At 38.8% G+C, this 21,423-nt stretch overlaps 1 protein-coding gene across 5 annotated transcripts in view; it reads right to left on the bottom strand.

The window, feature by feature from the left end:
* The window catches only part of SLC12A4 (solute carrier family 12 member 4), a 46,925-nt gene that overhangs the window by 16,195 nt on the left and 9,307 nt on the right, over window positions 1-21,423 (bottom strand). For 2 of the 5 annotated variants that reach the window (XM_064670552.1, XM_064670555.1), the window contains exons 2-7: window positions 10,371-10,465; window positions 8,568-8,699; window positions 2,951-3,097; window positions 2,318-2,372; window positions 1,861-1,991; window positions 1,197-1,438 (exon numbers count right to left, since the gene is read on the bottom strand). In XM_064670552.1, coding sequence (XP_064526622.1) covers window positions 1,197-1,438; window positions 1,861-1,991; window positions 2,318-2,372; window positions 2,951-3,097; window positions 8,568-8,699; window positions 10,371-10,465 — 802 coding nt within the window. Of the gene's footprint in view, window positions 1-1,196; window positions 1,439-1,860; window positions 1,992-2,317; window positions 2,373-2,950; window positions 3,098-8,567; window positions 8,700-10,370; window positions 10,466-13,869; window positions 14,147-18,875; window positions 18,937-20,197; window positions 20,271-21,423 lie in introns of those variants that run through there. The other 3 variants (XM_064670553.1, XM_064670554.1, XM_064670556.1) reach the window with 3 other exon arrangements.

Raw genomic sequence — 21,423 nt, forward strand, 5'->3', positions numbered from 1 at the left:
TTTTTGTAAAAAAGAACTACTGAAGTGGAAGAAATTTAAAAAGTACTAGAATTCAAATTATTTAAATATATTTGAAATCTCATTATCCCAGTTTCTGTATAGTAGCACTTGAATGACCCTTGACATTTTAGCTCCACAATTAGGAACATACATTTCAATCACAATAAGCAAGGGTCTTCTTCCCAGAAGATACTGCACATAACTGCTAAAATCCTCCAGTGCCTGTTGTATTTCACCTCACCATAAACATCACTTATTCCAGCACTGAAAAAATTTTAATCTATTTCTCCAAAGACAGTTCCACAAGACACAGTGATCCAACATAACAGCTTGCTGCTGCCAGAAGTTCGTTCAGCTTCTCCTTCCGGTGTCAGAAAACACCCACAGGAAAAGAAAAAAGTTTCTTCCATTTTAGTAGGTTAAATTGTTTCACAGGTCTTACCGATCACTGAAGCCAGCAAAATAAAAGAGACAGGACCATTTTTGCAGGCCCATGAACTGTAACTTCAGAGAAGCCTTCCCCTCCAGAATTAAAAATAAATACACTATCTAGTGACTTAAAAAAAAAAAAAAAGAATACAACTGAAGGAAGAAAGATAGGGAAAACATGCAAGAATAATCCAAGAGATAATGAGGAGAAGGCAGAGACACTATTTTACTTTTACTGATGTAAACCTTCACTGTTTTAAAACACTATAATCATTGGGCCTTAAATATCCAAAGGGAGCACTTGAGCATTGCAAGTACTTGGTTATGGTCACAGCACTTTCAGAGGTGAATAATTATATAGATTCAACTCCTCTATTTCCTTTCTATTCATCTCTTGTCAGCAGTATCAGAAAACACTGTTTGCATTCCTGGTAGAACACATTTCCACATTATTGCTGCTCCAGCTCTGAGTTTAAGGAGCTGTATTTCATGTTTAACTGCCGTCATGTCAAGGAGCATATGGCTGTGTGCAGAGCAGGGCTCCTCATGTGGCAGACCAGCCTGCTCCCAGACCAGGGCCTGACCATGGCCCCACCATCACATTCCTAAGAGGTGTCCTGTTTCTCACAGCTAAAAATGTTGGAAGTAATTCACAAAAAAGGTAGCTTCAACAATGCACTAGGCACAAGCTGTAAGTAACCTACCATTAAACCCCAACTTCCAGACCCATAGGCAAAGCTATACCCACATCCAGAAATACTACTCACGGAAATTCAGGTGGATCGAAGATGGACTTGATAGCTCCAGCGTAAATGGACAGTATGGATATTACTACACAGGCCAAGAAGAGGGAAGCAAATTTGTTTACATATTTGACACCTACAAAGACCACCACTGCCATTAAGATGAGGAATACAGTGCCATACACCCTCATGTTATTTAGCATGGCACTGGAAGCATCGTGGGCACCGGATGGATGAAAAATTGCTGCTTGTGGCACAATATATGTCTGAAATGAGAAAGCAAAAGCAAGCTGAAGGAACATTGAAAGAGAATTCTGTCCGGGATCATGTACCTATACTGGCAATGTAAATCACTTTCCATTTTACAACATGCTCTTCACTGGGAATCCTCATCTTAACAGGAAAAGTCAAGAGATAACAGCCCGTTCTACGTCAGTAGAACAACTGAGCCAACTATATCAATCATGACCATGAGTCTTGGATTAAGTCATACTTCCACCTGTGTTGTCAGAAGAGCTTCTTGTCTGGACACCCAGCTTCCAAAGGGAAGCACTAATGGTACAGAACTGGACACCACGAAACTGGAGACCCTCTAGTCTCTTCCTGTGAATGTGTACACAAACATGGGACAAGAGTACTTTCTATATGTTATTTGTCTTTAAAGTAGGACTACTCCGGTACTACTCACCAATAAAATCTCAATGGCACCAAGGATATACATTGCTCCTGCAAATGTTGTTCCCAAATAGAAGCACAGCCCTACAGCTCCACCAAACTCTGGCCCCAATGATCTAGATATCATGAAATAGGAGCCACCAGCTATGAAACAAGAAAAGTGAGAATAAAATTGTAGTTTATTAAGTTTTTAAATATTCACAACAAGAATACAACAGATTTTTATACTGTGTATCTGCTATTTTGAGATTCAATTAAGTATGTGTTTTGTTAGCACAGAGGGAAAAATCAAATAAGCTAGTCTTTAGCCTTATTGATACTAAGAAGAAATACTAGATAGGAATTCGGGCTTTGTATCCTGGATTAAGCAAACTTCTCTGGAATAAAACCATGTGAACAGCTTATAGCAATTTAGGGTTTGGGGTTTTTTTCTTTTTTTAGCACAAATGAGATTCGCTAACTACACTTACCCGGAACAACACCATTTGTGGCAATAGCACTCATTGATATGGTTGTCAACATAGTCTAGGGAAAACAGGGAAAAGGAAGCAATTATGTCAACAACATTTTTTAAAACATAACTTCTTTCTTGATAAAATAAAGCTGCCACTGCATAGAGGATACATTATTTCTATTTATTCTGCCTGTCATTATCTAAAAGAAAAAAAAACAAGGGCAGGAGGAATTTAATCATCGAGCTGTTGAGAGTTCTGTTTGAGGGATGGCCACTGCTTTATCAGGTCAAACAGTGGGTGTCTCCAGACAAAGCAAGAGAACACAGGTGTCCCTCCATCTGCAGAACTGCAATTCCAACAAGGGCTAGTCCAGCAGAGCAGGCAGCCACCACCTGGGACGGGCATGGAAAACAGTTGTGTGCTGAAGAAACACAATTTTTAAGACTGTATCTACACTAGATAAAAGTTTGTCGTTTTAGAAGTACTAGCAAAAAAAAAAAAAAAATCCCACGGCTATGAACATCGGGTCAGTGTGTCTGGCAAAAATCTGGCTTCTCTTTCCACAAGCATATACAATGCTGCCCCTCCAAGTTTGTCAATAGTTACACAGAGGTTACGTCACATGCATTATTCTACCTAAATACTTACACAACAGCAGCAAAGCAATACAATCAGGAAAGACTGAAGGACTCCAGCCATTCCCACCATCCAAGTCAGCCGAAGGAAGAGAATAACCCCAAAGATATTCTGCATGCATGGTAAATACACCCCCATCAGGGTGCCCATGCTGGGTGACTGAAAAAAAAGAAGTTTATATTCATTAACTGAAATTATTCAAAGCACAGATAACCAAGAAAGCCTAGAAGTTCAGGTTTTTAAATGGTAGAAACCTGGGAAACATAAGGTAGACACACTCAAACACTGTTGTGCTGGACTTCCACAAAACACAAAGCAAATTCCAAAATCATGAATTTCTGAGCAAAATCCTGATCCTATCACATCTTCACATTTTAAGTAATTACCCTTTAGCATTTAACACCAATTACTAACAACAAAAAATATATTTATTTGTTTTATTGTAGATCTACAGATATTCAAGTATGAAACCTGTCAAATGCTGCAGACCCAGAGTAAGACTGATCCTACCCTACTCCCCAAGTTTATAAATTCGTGCCATGGAAAACACACTTTTTCGATGCTATGACTAGAAAAGATTTGGAAGCAGTCTGGAGACATGCATAACGTATTTTCTTCCATTTTATGTATTCCATGTAAAACTAATAGTTCTGCCTTTTCTTATGTTTAATGTCAGCATTAGACTCTGAATTACTTTTGACAGCAACTGAGAAAATACAGGTTAGTTGTGTGACTTCACAGGAAGTGAATGGATGGCATTCAACATAGCATCCTGCAGAATTCTCCTTTGCCCAAATAGTTATTGTCAAAGATCCAAAATAATGACATCACAGTGCCACTGATAAGGGCTTCATTTCAAGGAATAAAAAAGTGTTTGCCGCATTGGCACACTGACACCAGCAGCATTTCAGAGTCCCAAATATCTGTGGCTTCCTGCCAAGACATTTCATTACTTCTGCCTTCTGAGGTTTTCATTTGCATTTAAAATTATATTGAATTCTATATCACAGGGGGAATGGAGTCTAACTTCTAAAAGGCTCATCCCTTTTTATACTCCCTTCTATAAACCTGAATTACAAAATATATTATAGATAGACAACATTTAAAGAAACTCTTGAACAATCATTTAAATGATAAGGATATTACAGGGAGGTGACAGCATTTATTCAAATTTGACTCCACACAACATTAGCTAAATGCAAAAATAAACAGGTCACGTGTACCTTTTTAAATAAATAATTACTACTGCTTTGGATTAATGACTAAAGACAAGTACATTACTCTTAAAGTGATAAAATGGCTGTCAAAACCTTTACCTAGGGTAAGTCAATAGGGTATTCAGTACACAAAGCAAAATCCTAGAAGAATTAAATGTTTATAAGATCATCAGGTCAAAATAAGAAGCCTAGGAATTTAGTGCTTCGACTTGCAATTACATGTTACAATTCAGAATTTTCTCGTCTGCATTAGGAATCTGCCCTGACAGAGATGAAAGAAAACTGTGCCCAAGAGCATGATCTGTATTATTCTTTGTTAGAAATGCCAGGAATTGCTGACTGAATTTTTTTAAGTCAGCTTTGAATTCCTTGTGTGACTAAAGCTAAAACAGATCAACCTCATACACACTACAACTCGTGTGAACCTCCTGAAGTAAAGCAGGCAACAGAATCACATGTTGAGGGTTTGCAATGAAGTAACCCTATGAGACTTACCAATGTGGGGGCAGACCTGTTCTTCAGCTGTTCCAGTGCCATAGTACACAAAAAAAATTTCCCTAAACCATAACCTGCCATTGTATAAAAATTACCATCTTAAAGAACTAATCTGATCAGCTTTATCAGGATTATGTATAAGGACAAAAGGAATTGTTGTCTTCTGATAGAAACAGAAAGGACACTTGTATGTAAGTGTCCTGATCAGGGCGAGGTAAGGATTTTTTACTGTTGAGTTGCTCCAGTGCTGTTGTGGAAGAGAATCTTCACAGGGTATTATTTATAGTGTACCTGTTTCCTCAAGGAAGGGGAGGTTTAGATACTTCTGATTCCAACACCTTCATCTGATTCACACTGTATTCAACTGCATAAACAGTAACTGAGAAATGACTAAATATTGCCAGGCACTGGCAGATTTTGCCCAGCACAGGGGCTTCCCATTCTTACATTAATGCACGCTTTGCCTCTCAAGAACACATTCCACATAATTTTATCATCTATCTGACCATTCATCCGCCAGTCCCTCCTCTCACAACATCTCTGAACGCAGCAGCCAGCATCACGTGAATTTATCAGATGTGTGGGTATGTCAGAGGTAAAGGAGTTAAACAGTTTGTCAAAACTGGCATCTGAGAAAAGGAAAGAAACCTGTTGCTCCTACACAGAAGAAGCAATTCTGTGTATTCTACATGACAGTCTTCCAAACTGTGAAGCAGGTGACTTTTCAGCCTACCCTTTACACACTTCCCAACACCTGCTTCCTTTGCATAAGAATTCACTTTAGCTCAGCTCTTTTCCTCTCTTCTGCCCTGTGTCCCTGCAGCTCTGTTCCACTGTTCCATTATCTTCTCCCTCTCCCTTTTAAGTGACCTCTTACACCTATCAAGTTACAAGCCCACTTCAGCCACAGAGGAAGAGAAATTGTACATTAGTTGTATAGTTGTGAGACCACTGCAGAGCAGAGCAGCCTAGGAAATGCCTAAGTGTCAGTCCACAGCCAAAACCCAAGCCACAGTATTACTAAGCGTATCTTGGGTATAAAAGTTGAGTCTAGATTTTCTTACCCTGTGGCAAAAAAATACTTGTAAGAAAGAATGATCCACAAATGCTACTTGAACCAGCTCGTGCACAGAAATATTTAACATCGGTAATCTGCAGTGATTTGACCCTTTTTTATAGCATCTGACCATCACTAAGTGATACTAAACCAGCGCTGAAGTCTAAACGAAATACAATCTGAAACAAGAAGGGTATTATTATGTTCAGCCTCAACAGCAACCAAATGAAAAAATATAACACCTCATGCTGAATAAAGGAAATAAAACACAGAGACATTTTGAAGAACACTGTTTTAGAACAACCAAGAAGGGATAGAAAAATCTCGAAAACAGTCGCTATTTCAGTGATGCAGATCATGTTTCTGTTCACTCTCATCAGCTGCAGACACATAATTTATATAAATATTGATCTGAGTCTGAAGGACACTATTTCGTTTGTGCCGGTATGATGGGTTATTAAAGCACTTGGCTGCAGGGCTCAGGGACATTGATCAGCAATGACAGCTCTTACAGTTGCTCTGTAGCATGAAGACAGACAGCACGGAAATGAACTGTCTTATTAAATATACATGGACTAAAATAGTTTATCTAATTTTTTCCATCATGAGAAGGGGATATTTCTGTAGCACTGTGACTATTAAGTGCTTTATTATAAGACTGTATTTAGAAAAGAAAAAGCAACCCCATTCTACCTTATTACATGGAGTTGTGTCAATTGTACCTGATGTGTACCTAACACAGAATGCTACTACCAAAAATATTTAGTGGGGATGCTGAAACAGGATAATATGTTCATATCAAGATGTTTTGCACTGAAATGAAATGAATTTAAAAGGATCTGATTTGGTGGGCGGGGGCGTGCTAGGTCACTGAAAGGTATTCACTGAGAGAGACCTGTCTTGCCTGCTCAGAGAATTACAAACATTTAGTGAAAGGATTGCTTTCCTCAGTTCATTTCTGAATATCAGATCTAGAACCTGCTCATCAGCCTTGCTCCAGTTCTTGTCTATGAGATGCCAATTCCAGTGAGTGACAGGCAGGTTACTTTTTGTCACACTGGCTGGGTACATGTTTGCTGAGCACATCCAGTACAGGATTTAGCAATAGATGGATTCATAATGCTGGCCCTTACACAGACCTGCTGAGGGGCTAGGTGGACTGCCACACTTCCATACTCATGCTCAAATGGGAAGGATAAAGTAACAGCAGCACGGTGATTTATACTTTGAAGATGATTAAAAACAAATGTGTAGAAAAATCCCATCTGCACAGTTTCTGAATACCTTCAATCCATAGCCTTGTAGTTACTGCTTTTGAATTTTCTGGGTTTAATGGTTGTAATTATTGGCCAAGTTAATATTCAGTCGTCTTATAGTCTGCAAGATGTTTAAAATTTTATATTGCTCATGGCAATATAAACTGTCGTTATGATATTGCAGCTGATGTAATTTATCCCAGAGACAGACATGGAGGCTAAGACTCCCTTAAGGACACTGCAGTGTTTACACAGAAAATACTGAGATATTAATGCAGGATGATACTGTCACTTTTGGAGTGGTTACCAAACCCATTTACAGAAAACATCTGAGAAGTCTGCAAAAACACATTTTTGGGACATGGGAAAGCATAATTCAGGACAATCCAGTTATTAAGCCTAAACTCTATTCTGCCCTAGAAGCAAAGCTTTAACAAGGACAACGGTCTTTTTTTTACGGCAGGAAACAGCTTGAAAATACACAAGCACTTATAGAAATCATATCTAGATGTAAAAATGTAAACACCACACTTTTTTAATGTCAACTTATAGTACCAGAATGCAGTTCTTGCACCCAGATGACCTTCGTTCTGTCCTGTGATGATATTGACCACAATATTGCAGCACTTTAGTGCATGTGGTGTCGGATAAAATTGAATTTTAAGCTTCATGCTGACTAAACAACTTTGTTAACCCCAGTGTAAAACCGTGCAGAGTAAGGAGCTGGAGTGTGAGTAAGGGTGTTCAGCATGGGGTAACATGCACGTTCTGTGAGAACACTGCTGATTTTCAACACTATCACTGCCATCTCTTTCTGAAATGGCTCAGACTTTGACAGGGCAGCGCTATTAGATCTGCAGAATTCAAGTGCTATTTAGCTTCCTGAAAATCTTTCTTTTGACAGAATTTACAAGCAAACTGACAGGCCTGCAAGAGCCATAAAATGCAACCACACCACTCACAGGTGTGGCATTAACCAAAACACCTGCAGAAGGACTGCCAGAGGAGAAGAGGAGCAGTTAAATACTCCCTTCCTGATAGAAATCTAACTACCAACAATCAAGCCTCAACTGCTATTTAGTTATTACAAGGCTGGCCCAAATGGGCAAACCATCTAAATGCAGATCCTTTGGGGCAGAATTCAGTTGCCTAAGTGCCTAACAGCAGAATGACTCCTGAGCTGCCCCAGGGTGTTCAATCTGACCTCCACCCACCACTCTAAGGAGCGTGTTGCCTCCTTCAAATCCTGTGTCATACCTACCAGGCTTTAGAGATGTGTTAGATAGCACTGGTCAGCTAAAACAGCACTAGGAAAAAGCTGGGGGGCGGAGGGGTGTTGTTTTGTTGTTTATTCATATCCCCTTCTTATCTAAATCCACACCAACCGAAGGGAATTGCACTGTAGTGTGCAGTGCTTAACCACTACATCTGCCCTAATTCTTTGGTAACCTCTGGTTCCCTACGGAGTTCTATGTCATTTCTTTGCAACACTGTCATGGCTCCCAACAGAGGTTAAGAAAAAGCAGAAAGCAGCACAGCTCCCTAGAAATCACATAAGGAATCATCCCATTTATCAGCTGGCCATGGAGAGAATCTTTACTTACTTTTGATACTTTCTTCTTTGATCCATCAGTACTTTCTGCTTCCTCATGTTCCTTAACACCTTGGGTAAGATTTGTGTAATTGACCAACTTGCCAAGGAGAGATGACACTTTTGGTCGTATATCAAGTTCTTCCTGTGGAAAAAGACAACTACTCGACTTCTGCAGTTCACAGCATTTATGAAGAGAGACTGGGGTCCCACCTTCCTTGGAATGCCTGAGGCTACCAGGGAACACACCAGGAAAATCATCCGGGGAATGACAGACTATTTCACTGTGCCTGAACCACTGATTAGAGGATTTAATTTTCTGAAAGGATGGCAACTCTGACAGCAAAAGGCTATACCAAAAGGTCTGCACTGCATCCTTCTCCTTAGGTGCTAAAAAGCAAAATTACACCAATAAAGAAGTCTGAGCCTTGGCACTGTAAGAAAATGAATGTGTACCTTGCATGTATCTCTAATGTCAACTGACATCAACAGACATACTTTTAAAAAGGTCAAGTTGTCAAACAAAGCAGAGGGATCAAATCAAGGGGAAAAAAGAACTGGAACAAAATCATTCCCTCCCCTTTCTCTTTGAAATTAAAATCTCTTACATGTCTGCACAGTAAGTAACACATGGTAAAGAGAAACAACTTTCCACACAGGAAAAACTGATTGAGACAAACTTTGCTGTCTGCAGTTTTATCATATGTTTATGTATCACCATGGACAGTTTCTAGCAGGTTTGTTATTGTTATGTGCTTTGCACTTGATGCAGAAACTGACGCCAAATGGGATCATCCCTAAGGGGATGCCATGAGCCAAGCACCCCTTTTCTTACTTCTTCCTCTGATCTGACCTGCAGTAGTTCACATCTTTAAAAACCTGGTTACAATTCCTCACAGAAAGAGGTTAAGACAGTATGTGTCTCCTGTTCAGTCAGCTGAGCAGCATGGCCTTTAGGATGCTCCTCCCACTATTTAGTCCCACAGAAGAGCCTGCAAACTTGTTGTGGCCCTGTGCTATCGCTTATGGCAAAAGCAGGCATGTGAGTAGCAGCAGCCTGCCTCAAGTACCCAACTCTCCACAACCTACAAGCGAGTTTATCCTGATCACAGATTTACTGTGTCTTGGAATGAGGAGATACTACAGCTGGGAATGTGCCTCATAGTCTTTTACCTCAAGCACACTGTCTGCAAACATGGTGGCAGCCTTTCCATGGTGCACTCCTGTGCAGCAGCAGGTTGGTTCTACTTACCCAAGCTCTTTCCCACACTGCTAGACTGTGCAGGTACCAACCCATCAGGGTGCAGAACCAGCTCAGGCTGCCCCACACCAAGCCCCCAGAATGGGAAACACGGGGCACGTATAACCAACGTTGCTGTGAAGCTGTAACTCAAAAGCCCAGCTGGAAAGCCACACAAAGTCCTTCTGCACCAGTTCCCAGCACCTGAGCTTCTGAAAACATTTCTGAGAAACTAGGTCTTAGTGTGCCGTAACACATTGGCATTTAATGCAGTGCCAGTGAGGTGGGGGTGTGGAGGTTTTGCTGGGCTTGGTGTGGCTCCAACTGGCCTCTGGTGTGAGCGCCTGGTCCTCCTTCTTTCCACATGGAAACAGTCACTTCTCTCTGCCCCACAGTCCAAACTGATCAGAATATCTGAGCTTTTTCATCACACAGGGTATCTCTGCCTGCTGATACCTCAGACAAGAGACACACATCCACAAAAAAAAGCATGTAAGAGAGAAAGATGTGCTTAATCCCTCCCATTTTGGAAGATCACAAATCACATTAGGAGTATAAAAACCAGTTAGAAATTACCTCAAACAAGGCCAGATTTCTGTCATAGTAATCACCTCCCTTGCCCGCTTCTGTACTGTTCAGGAAAGGACTGTTTTCTTTATGGTTGCCATGACCTGCAAAGAAAAAAAGAAACAGGTTTTGAATAAGCAGAGAAAGACAGACTTTGTAACCTTGACAAATCCATAGGGAATAAACTTGTTTAGTCAATTGAATTTGTTTATTTTAGTATCTAAAGTTATGCAACGTTAGCACTATCAGAGGTGTTACTCTAAAGGTAGAATTATTTCTATTTCTACTCCTGTATCTCATTAAAATAGAATAAACAGTCACCTCAAAGCAAAATTTACAAGTAGGGTCACAGCTACAAGGCTTTATGTGCCTTTATTCTCTAATGCTCACTTCTATAACTATTTCTTACATAGAATAGTGACAAGTGATAAGACAGTTCTCATGCACTTAGAAATCATTATTAACGCTAAGAGCAACTTTTGAGCCGTTATGTCCAAACTGATTAGGTAGATTTAGTAAGACTTCAAAGTCTAGATTCTGTTAGTACAATACAAGTAGACAGATACCAAAGCACTCCCTCCCTTGTTTTTTATTATTATTTGTTTTTTATTATGTCCACTAATCCCAGACTTTAACACACTCATCATGCCTTTACCCTTACTGTGTTTTGAACATTTAGACTGTGCATTCTTCAGACTCCTCTTAAAGTTAAAACCTAACATCAAGTACAGCAAAAGCAGAGCATTCACATACACAATGAACAATGTTAAAAAAATGATAACATGGAAGATCAGTAGAGCTTTCTGTAACAAGTAGTAACTTAAAAAAAACCCAAACAAACAAGGGCACTATAGTTTAAAATAACCTTTGGAGAGAAAAAAAAAAAGAGATTAAATTGATTTCCATCTTCAGAAATTCTCAGACCTACGTCTCCCACTGCACTCTGCTTAACAAACAAAAATTCTTTTCTTCTGCCTGTACCTCTTCACTCCCTACTCTTTCAGCCAATACAAATGAAAGATTTCCAAGAGCATCTCCTTAAGAAAGGATCAATCCAAGGAACACTTTTTTTTCTATTTACAAAAGAAGTAACCACTAAAGAAATTAAAAATGAAAGAAAAATTATTATCCCAAATGAAAATACTGCAAGTTAAAGAAGTATTGTACACTGAACACACCAAAAGCAAGACATTAAACAGCTGGATTTTTTTGCACGTATTTTCAATTATTAAGGTAATTAATTCAGCAATACTACAATAAATTATTTTAATATAATTGAAGTGAAAATATCTGTGCCCTCTGAAATCTGAATCAACTTGCAATATGAACTTAACAGGCAAACAGAAGAGTCCTCCCCTACACACAGGGATCAGCACACACCGCACTGTTACAAAAGTAATTGTTATAAGCCAAAAAATTATGAGAACATTCAGTACTATTCTTACTGAGAGGAAGGGATGCATGGAAAGCAGCACAATTTGCTGGAAATTGCTGACCGTGCTTTGAACAAAATTTTTGGAAAAACGATATTCACAAAAAACAGAGGGATTTTCAAGCTTCTGGAAGTAAACAGCTGATCAAAAATATAGGTAGAGAGCAGTCTGTTGTGCTTACATGCCTATTGCCTTTCTCACAGCCCTGACAAAACTAACCTCAAAATGTTAATTAGCAGCTGCCTTGAACAAGTGGGCTCAGCTTATTTGCTGATCCCACCTACATGTGAGAAATGCTCACTTTGCTGTACATTGTAAAATTTTTTACTAGAAAAACATCAGTAAGCTTAACCATACAGCATCAAAATCAAATGTTTATCAACTTCAGCAAGGTAAAAATCTGCAAAAACTCCCTGCTTGCTGTATTTGTTAAGTCTACACTGGCAGCAGGACTATAGCAGATCAATTTTGCTGCGGTGCTCTAAGCTGTGCTGCAGTCCCGCCTTCTTGTTGTGGTTAAAGTACATTTGTGATTTTTGCTGAGGAAATGGAGTTATCTGCCATATACATTTTACTCATTAAATTGGACACTAATGATGGTGCAAATGATGACAACAGCAACAGAAATAGCCTACTTGATTCTTCAAGACTGGTCTCTACAGTATCTTCTCACCATTACACTTTACCAAACACAGTAGGGTCATGAGCAACTGATTTGTTTCCTCATTGCTCACATAATATGTAGGAAATCCTATATACTATATAGGATCCTGTATACTCGCTTTGGTGACTGAATGTTTGAAATATCAGACTGATTTTTTTTTTTTAATCACAGTGATTTTTAAGTCAATTCTTTGCTGTCCTAGTTTTCCTTGTTCTTCCATCAGGAACTTTATCTTACTATTGTCTCAAGTCAATATAAATGGGCATTCCCTTACTTGTAATGCTTACAGAAATTCTCACCCTTTTGATATATAAAATCACACTGTTGCCAAGACAACTCATACTTTCAATCTCAGATATAGTATGACAACTGTTTTGCTCTTTCAAAATGCCAAGTCTCTCATTACCATCATCGATATAACCTATCCTTATTTAAGAAAGATCACTTCATGCCATCTCCCCGAGTCTGACAAAGACCAGTGACTTCAGATGAATCTTCAACTTCATTGATATTATTTTTCAGATGCAACTTCATTTTATCAGCAGTGAATTTTTCACAACTGGTCTCTTCAGAAACTCTCTCAAAGAGCTTCCATCTTCTCTCTCATTCTCAATTTGTATGTTCAAGCATCACCATCAGATTTTCCTTCCAAATTTGACCCCTTGGTGTGCTCGCTTTATACACCTTCCTGCACACAGGAAGCCCAAACAAAGCAAACTGCAATAGAAACATTAGTAGAACTAGTGACTGGAAATAGAGTATTGGTTTTGCAGTTGCTAGGGCACATCTTCCTCTAGACGATAGAGAAATACAACTGGCTTTTTACCACATTCACAGCGCTAGCTCCATTATCCTGTAATAACATACAGATTATGAATTACTGCAGACAATGCAAAAATAAAAGGGGCCTTTCCTACTAATCTAATGAAGTGCCACATTAAAGCCCCTCTCAAACACTGTACACTTTCAACAGGAAGTGAAGGAGCATAAATTTATATGCAAGTTATTTACAATGACACCCTAGTTTCACTTCACCACTAAGCAGAACTGGGTGCTGCAGAGATGTGTGCTGATTCAAGAAGGGTGCTACACTGCTAAGTTAAATACAGCTAATTAAATGACAGCCAAAAATCACCTTCACCACACTTGCATGTTCAATGCAATTTCTACTTTTCAGACATGTTCTAAATTAAAGTGTTCATCTTACTTTCTCTCTTTCCATATTCTGTTTCCATTTCACAAGTAAAACCTATAGCAGATGACCATTTCCTCCAGAAGAATCACAAATGTACTTTGACAAAACAGAAAGGAACAGATTGCAGCACAATATATAAACTGCACTGCAATAAAAGCTTTGTCTGATATATTCTGTCTGCTAATAAGCAATACCAGCAGCTTCCAACAGACTTACTTGCACGGGAAGAGCTTGTTATCTCCATCAGTTTTGGAAGAGAGTGGATGTGACCTCGGAAAGCTACTCTGGGGAATTCTTGCCCCAGCTTCACACGAGGGCAGTTTACATTCTGAAGCACGAAGTCTCCTGGGCAAGCACCATCCTCTGACATGCATACAGTTTTCCACATTCTTAGTTATCAAGTCTTGGTCTTGGCCAGTAGCTATGTGGTGTTAGTTTTCATCATGCAAGATTGTTTTGCAAGGAACATTTCGTAAAGAGGGAGCTATATACTCTGCAATAGAGAACAATTGATTTGCCTTAGTGCCTAATTAATCTCAAATTTGAGGCAGGCAAACTTTATTCCAAGTAGGCTAATGTTTCCTCTTCACTTGTTTCGGTGCTTCTGAGTCTTCATTATCTTTCAATAATTAAGGCATTTTATTTCTGAATGCTACCAGTTCTCTTCCAAACCAAATAATTCTATTTGCAGCCACCACTACAACTATACAGTTTATCTAAACATCTCCAGCATAGTTCCCTGAACATTTTAGAGCTCCCCTACTCAGATATGGACTCAGATCTATAGAACAAGTTCCTCATCATATGGATAACCTGAGTTCCTTAAAACATTAAAGATGGTTCATGAACAAAACCTACAAACTCTAAGTGTGCGTACTCCCAGACATACAAACACAAGCTCAGAAGACAGAATAAAAGCAATAAACGGATGTCCAAACTTTTGGCTACCTTTTATCTCATTGCCGAGAAAAAACACTGTGGCTAAATCTGTAGCAGATATTTTACTGATTGGTTTTATTTTGTTCTTCTCCAAAAGGTTAATGTTGTCTTTACTTAAAAAAAATGAAAAGATTAAGAACACAGAGGACAGTATCCATGTTACTGTTTTCCTTCTAGGAGAGGATTAGGCGAGACAGACATAGTTTCACTGCTTGAGCATGCTGAATGCAAGTCTTTTGTGCGAGCCATTGCATTTTCTTTAGTAACTGAGGGATGAAAACCAGAATTTAGAGAGCATTACAAACAAAACATATATGAAATTAACTAAAGAACAGATCAGTGAGGATAAATGAAAGCTGAACAATTAGGCATAGTGAGATTATTGTAAAGAGCAGGAAGGTTCACAGCGATAAGGTGTACTCAGCCAGACTACTAAAATAACCATCCCTGTGAGAAGGTGGCAAGAGCAGTTGCATGGCTTGACCTGTCAAGGTTTTATTCTCCTCTACTGTGAGCTTCTGAACTCCCTTATAGAAAACCACCACTCCCCTACTTCATCATGTTCAGGTAAATAAGTGGAAATTAGTGCATCTTGAAACAACTGCAGATTTTTTCACGTGGACACGACTAAGTCAGAAATGCTCACCTACTGCTTATGGAAGCTTTATCCACCTGGCAAGTTAAGGCATGCTGAAGGCACAGATAGTTTGACCAGCTTCAGTCTGGCCAGCAGAGATAACACAGGAACTGAAACAGTAATGCCAGTTAAGCTACAATAAGGTTTAAAATATTAAAGAAAAAAAATTCTGAAGAGGGCTGAACTTTGATAACAAACTTTTGCCACTTTGCTTCTACAGGCAATCTGAGCTAGTTAAATGCCAATTGGCAGAGGCACACACACCATGCTCACAGTATCTCAGGTGGAACAGCCTCAGACAGGAAAGCTGGACAAAACTCTAGATACGGCTGTGACCTGTGATGATGGCATGCAGGGCTGCCATAATCCTACCTACCTGAAATGTCAAGAGTTACATCTTAAGTGACGGGCTAAATTTCTTCAAATAATTTTACTGCGAATCAGAGCACAAGTCAGAGCGGGAACCGAAATGCTCAGCTTGACAAAGAAACCTGTTGGTTTACTTACCTCTGTAACTGACAAACAACACATGTATTTCCTAGAAAACCCAGCTCAAAGGACAGCTCAACACGCCTCCCCTCAATATAATTTAATTTCTGGAATAGCCTGAGAGTTAATATCTCACTTTTAATTGTACTGTGCATGTACAGACTCCTTTATGTATACCACGGTAAAAAATATTGTAATGAAACAGCCTGTCTAGCAGCTAACACCACTTTTTGCTGTTATTCAGACACTATTTCACAAGTATCACTGGCTACAAAGCCTGTGATAGTTAAGGACACAAACCGAGCCATTTTCATGCCCATGGAACATCATTTAATCTGACTATTTTAGTTAAAAAAACACATTCATACTTTTAATATTCCATCTACAAGTAACACTGGAATCTAAGATTAGAAATCAGAGTTGATATCCAAGTAGTTGCTGTGGATTTCCTTTAACCTAATTTCAGCCATCTAAACAGCAGGCAGTTATAACCAAGTAGTCACACAGGCTCACTTTTCACTCAGAAAGAGATGGCCCAATTAACTGATCCCTGGAGTGCCTCCTGTGCACCTTGGCATGCTGCAAATTACCTCTAAAGAAAACCTAACTTAAATAAAAGCCTAATTTATGGGTGGTTTAAGGTATGCAAAATTTATCCCACTTTGGAAAGAAAGTTAGTTCTGTTCTGATTTATTTATGCATTTCCAGATTTTCATGTGTCAAGATGTTCTGCACATTTCTTCACAACTGGCAATTAAGCCAGAATTTATTTTTTGACCACAAAGCCAAAATAGGTTTGCTACATTGAACTGTTCTCACAAGACCTAGGAACAAATGCATACACCCACAATAGGTATTCTACAGGGGAAAAAAAGTTAGAGAAACAATGGGATTCCTCCAAACAGAAATTATTGCATAACTAGGTAATTTTATTAGTCACAACATTATTTTTGAGGACATTTGCTCACAGCCTTATGGATGAAGTTTTTATATTAAAAGCTGTCCATGTCTGGTTTTGTTACACTTTGGGGTTTTGGTTTGTTTTTAAAACAGTTCTTGAGAAAGCCCTACCCAGATGTCAATAAGGATAATGCTTTCCCAAGCACTTGTACTGTTCCTCCCAAAGGCTGGGTGATGTTCAGAGCATTCTGCTTGTCACCCACTGAGTATTGCTGAGGAAAAGAAAAACCTCAACACCTTTCTTGGCCTTTGCCAGCAGTTCAAGGACCCTGGTACCTCCACATTTCAGAAGCCAAGCATTCAAGAGTACTGCTGAAGTATATCAAGAGACTGACATATCAGGATAATCTAAAAAACACGTAGATGACAATTTGATTTCAAATACATTTCAGATCTCCTTATATTCTTTAATTATGTGGCTCCTCACATGTGGCTGGACTAAACAGAACTCCTCAGAACTGTTATGGAACCTTCTTCTTGGTTCATTTGGGAGACTGCAACAAATAAGTCTATGTACAATCACGTCTTTGCAGATATCATTATCTTTAAATTTCCTGAACAGACATCGGATATGGCTTCTTTTCTTAAATTACTCACTTTCAACAACTTAGCAGAATTCCTAATCCAATATCAGCAGCAGTCCAAAGTAGAGATTTTCTTTTAAATAATAATAAAAAAGAGAGACTATTAGAAATATTTGCTTCTACGTGAATAGCACACAACTAGTCAGAAACATGAAGTATTTCTAAAAAAAAACTTCTGATTACAAACTTGCAACAGCAGAACATGCAGCTGACAGCATGGATCGGACAATGAGAAATACTTATTTTCCCTTTAGCTACAAAGTAGTCAGAATTATCCAAAGCACTTTTTTCATGCAAAACCAGAAAGTCATGATTTAACTTTCATGTTTTTCCATACTGAAACCAAAAATTTCTTTATTTTGCAGTAGTGAGACAGTAACAGTGACATTCCAAGCTCAGAAAAAAAAATTCTCAAAATGTTTTGATAACTCCACTAAGTTCTTGGGTTGGAGGTAGGCTATTTCAGGTGTGGAGTTTTTTTATTAGGAGTATTATATTTACATCAGAAACAGAAGCAACAGGAAATAAATAGCATTGCATCTAGATAGATAAAACTCATTCACACTACAAACGAGTCATTGGTAATGAAATAACCCTCAATGCCAGTTCACCTTCAGCTACCAGGTCTTTTTCACTTAAGGTGGCAGAAAGCAGGCACTATAAAATCCCAGCTGACCCAGTATTTTATGAAAATAAAGGTCAAAGTCGCACTAGATAACAACCCATGCAACAATAAGGCTATATGAGAGGAAAGCACAGCAGAACGAAAGGACAGATCTTTCCCTGGATAGCTTTTAGGCAGCAAAGAGACCTTCTGTACTTGAAACACAGGCTCGAACTCAGTTACACTGACAACACTGAACGCTCACGTGCCTGATCCGGACACACACTTCCATCAGGAACTGCAGCTTAGAGACCAAACTATTGACATTCATGGGTATATTAAGAATACATGGTGTTCATTCATTATTATATTATGTAATAACATTATTTGTTTGACTGTCAAATTGACACTGTCAATATAGTTTTGTGTCTACTGATTTTTACCCAACTAGCAAAGGTGTGATTCTTAAGATTCATTATGCACTACACAGCAGATACCATGTACATATTTATAATCAGCAACAGCTATGGCATCTACAAAAGTGACACAAAGTGCAATTTTACCAAAAAATAAATTAGGAAGATGCATTATTGATAACATATTCATTCCACTGAAACAGTTCAGAGTTCAAAAGACTGCATTTGCCTGTGTTCTGCATGAAAGAAACAGCAAAAGCTTTCCCAGACAACAACCTATGCAACAGTTAGGCTGCACCAGAGCACAAAATTAAGTGTACAATTAAGCACAGATCTTGGATTTATCGCTAGATAAACATGTGAAATTACTATCAGACTTCTACTGTACTTTACAGAACTAGATTAGAGAATATCTTCACCAATCAAGTTAACTGATCCTACACAGCTTGATGGATTTAACAACTTAATAACCTTGTGTTTCAAAAAGTGAAATGATTTTATTCTTCAGTTAAGTTACACTGATAGTTTCAGAACAATTGTCCTAGAAGCCCTACAATTCTTTGTAGGTACTAATATCAACACAAAGTACTTACCCTTTAGCAATAGCTCTTTGCCATTTTCAGTAATTTGGTTTACCATTATTCTTCTTCCTGCTCTTAGCACATGCTTTAGTAAATGCCTTCCCCGTGGAGTCCTGAGGATTGGACAAGTTTAATAATATTGTATTCCCAAAAGAACTTTCTTCTACCTGCTCTGACAAAGTGCTGGCTGCAATGTTGAATTGGACTTCCAGGACACAAGAGTTTCTTACAGAAAGCTAAGCCGACACTGATATAATCCTGGCACTATAATCCTTTCAACACTGAGAAAACATACAAATGTCAGGATCTTACTCAAAATGCTATTTGCCAAATCCAGGCCCAGCCACATTTAAGAGGCACACTGCCAGCTCTTTGCACACTTACTCAGAAAAGTGTGCCACAAAACTGCTGCTTGCTCAGCGTGGAATCAGACAGCATTTTAAAACTGCTAATGCCACGAAAAGTATAGCTCTGTGACGTTAGCCCTGCAGGCATTTCAGCTTTCAAGTGAAAACAGCGATCTATTTCTTTCCATCTTCAATACGTTATAATATGGTTACCCATTAACCATATTATATACAAGATCACAAAAAAAAGCATCAGCACAATGAAATGAGAGGTTTATATAAGATACACAAGTAAATACTAACTTGATGATTCTAAGCAGTTCATAATTACCAGAACCCCCATCATTCTGCCCATTCACAAGGAAGTCCTCTAGATACCAGCACACACCACACTGAGACTTATCTACATGATACAGTAGGTACAGTCACCAAGAATGCCTGTGTAATTAAATATGTCAAATCACTTTTGAGAAATTGGATTTAGGAACTCACATCACTTAGGAGCTTTCAAAATATAACTTGTCATTGCCAGTTGAAAAAAACCCACTATAAAAAACAACCTTTGTACTTCACTGTAATCCACTTCAGAGGTTCTCTCATGTGGAATGACTCCAAATCATTTCTCACAACTATCCTCCCTGGAACTCCATCCTTTCACATGCATGAAGGCACCTCAGATACAGAATACCTTGTATCAAAATACAAGGAACAGCATTCTAGCACTTTCCCTGCCTCAGGAAAAGCCTCTTGCTGTAAAATGTTCTCACTTTCTCTGAGAGACAGTAACATACAGCTATTAGACCAGCATGCAGATTCCATGCAATATTCAATCCAAGTTCACCTTTCTCTCCGATATCAAATACAGAAAATTGTTTTCAGCCCTACAAGTGTTCAGCTGACCATGACTACACAGTACAAAAGATGAGAGAACAAAACAAAAAAAAAGTCACCCCCCCCCGACAACATACACCACAATTCTGGACATACCTGCTCCCTCTTTCAGCTCAACATGGGCCAAAGAAACAATTGTACAGGCACAAACCATGGAGTGAGAGAAAGCAGGTGGGAACAGTGACCATTAAAAAGTCAATACTGCCACCAGCTCAAAAAGCTTCCTACAGGAAACAAGTGGAAAGAGAGAAGGTATAAGCTAGAGTGTAAATATCTCCAAACATGCAAAAAATAACAGAAAAAAGGAGGTTTAATTACGTTCAACATTTCAATGGATGTACATTCTATGCATTACATCATGTACAATGTACATTAACTAACAGCTACTATCTACTTTTGGAAGACAGTAGAAAGACATTGGTAACCGGTTACAGCTTATTTTGAAGCCCTGAATGTTCTATTAATTTTCAGTTAACTCATACAGAAAGTGCTGAACATCAGATATTTCTTACATTTGAGAAGTACTGTGTTCCATGTGAAAACAAAGTTCATGAGAGACTTTTTGCAACTAAGGAAAGGGGGGGAGGAAAAAAAAAAAGACAGTTAATTCTGTAAATGGTCCAAGGTTGAGATCCAAGGATGACCCAGTGTGAAGTGCTGCAAACAGCCAAAACTCACTGTAACTCTGGCCATAATACTTACAGAAAGTACAAGTCAGCAAGAGACTTCTCCAAGGAAAGGAGTCACTCCTTCCCAGTGAACATTTTAGAGAGTGGAGAGCACTCTGACATTGCACATGATAAGCAACAAACCACCGTCCTTCTAAAATCCATACATTCTAACATACATTTATAAAGAGCCCACAGGTCTTCCAAAATAGCACAATATGTTTCACACAGTGGAACACACAGTACAAACCAAGACAAATTCAGATATCTGGAAAACCCACAGTTGCTTTTATCATCATTTTACAAGAAGTTCATCCATTTGCAAGAGCATCAAAGTAAAGTCAGTACAGCACATTAACTCACAGAAACTTTTCAAAGAGCAATGGGCAACATTAAATCACTTTTCTGCTCCAGTCAGAAATTAAGCAGATGCAACAGAATCTAAGTCTAAAGAAACTCAGGGACATACAATGGTGAGTTTACTCCTGCTAAATATACGCTTCTACCACAAAGTCCACAATACGGTATCTTAAAAGGGCAAAGGCCAAATATTGCAATTATATCACTCTGCGTGTTGCTTTCAGTTAGAGCTTTAAAGCTCCTTGCGTGTATGCTAAAACGCATCTTAACACCATGCAGATAATCATCCTCCTG

Source organism: Pseudopipra pipra, chromosome 14 (genome assembly GCF_036250125.1).
Source record: "Pseudopipra pipra isolate bDixPip1 chromosome 14, bDixPip1.hap1, whole genome shotgun sequence".
In the NCBI taxonomy this organism is placed as follows: Eukaryota; Metazoa; Chordata; class Aves; order Passeriformes; family Pipridae; genus Pseudopipra; species Pseudopipra pipra.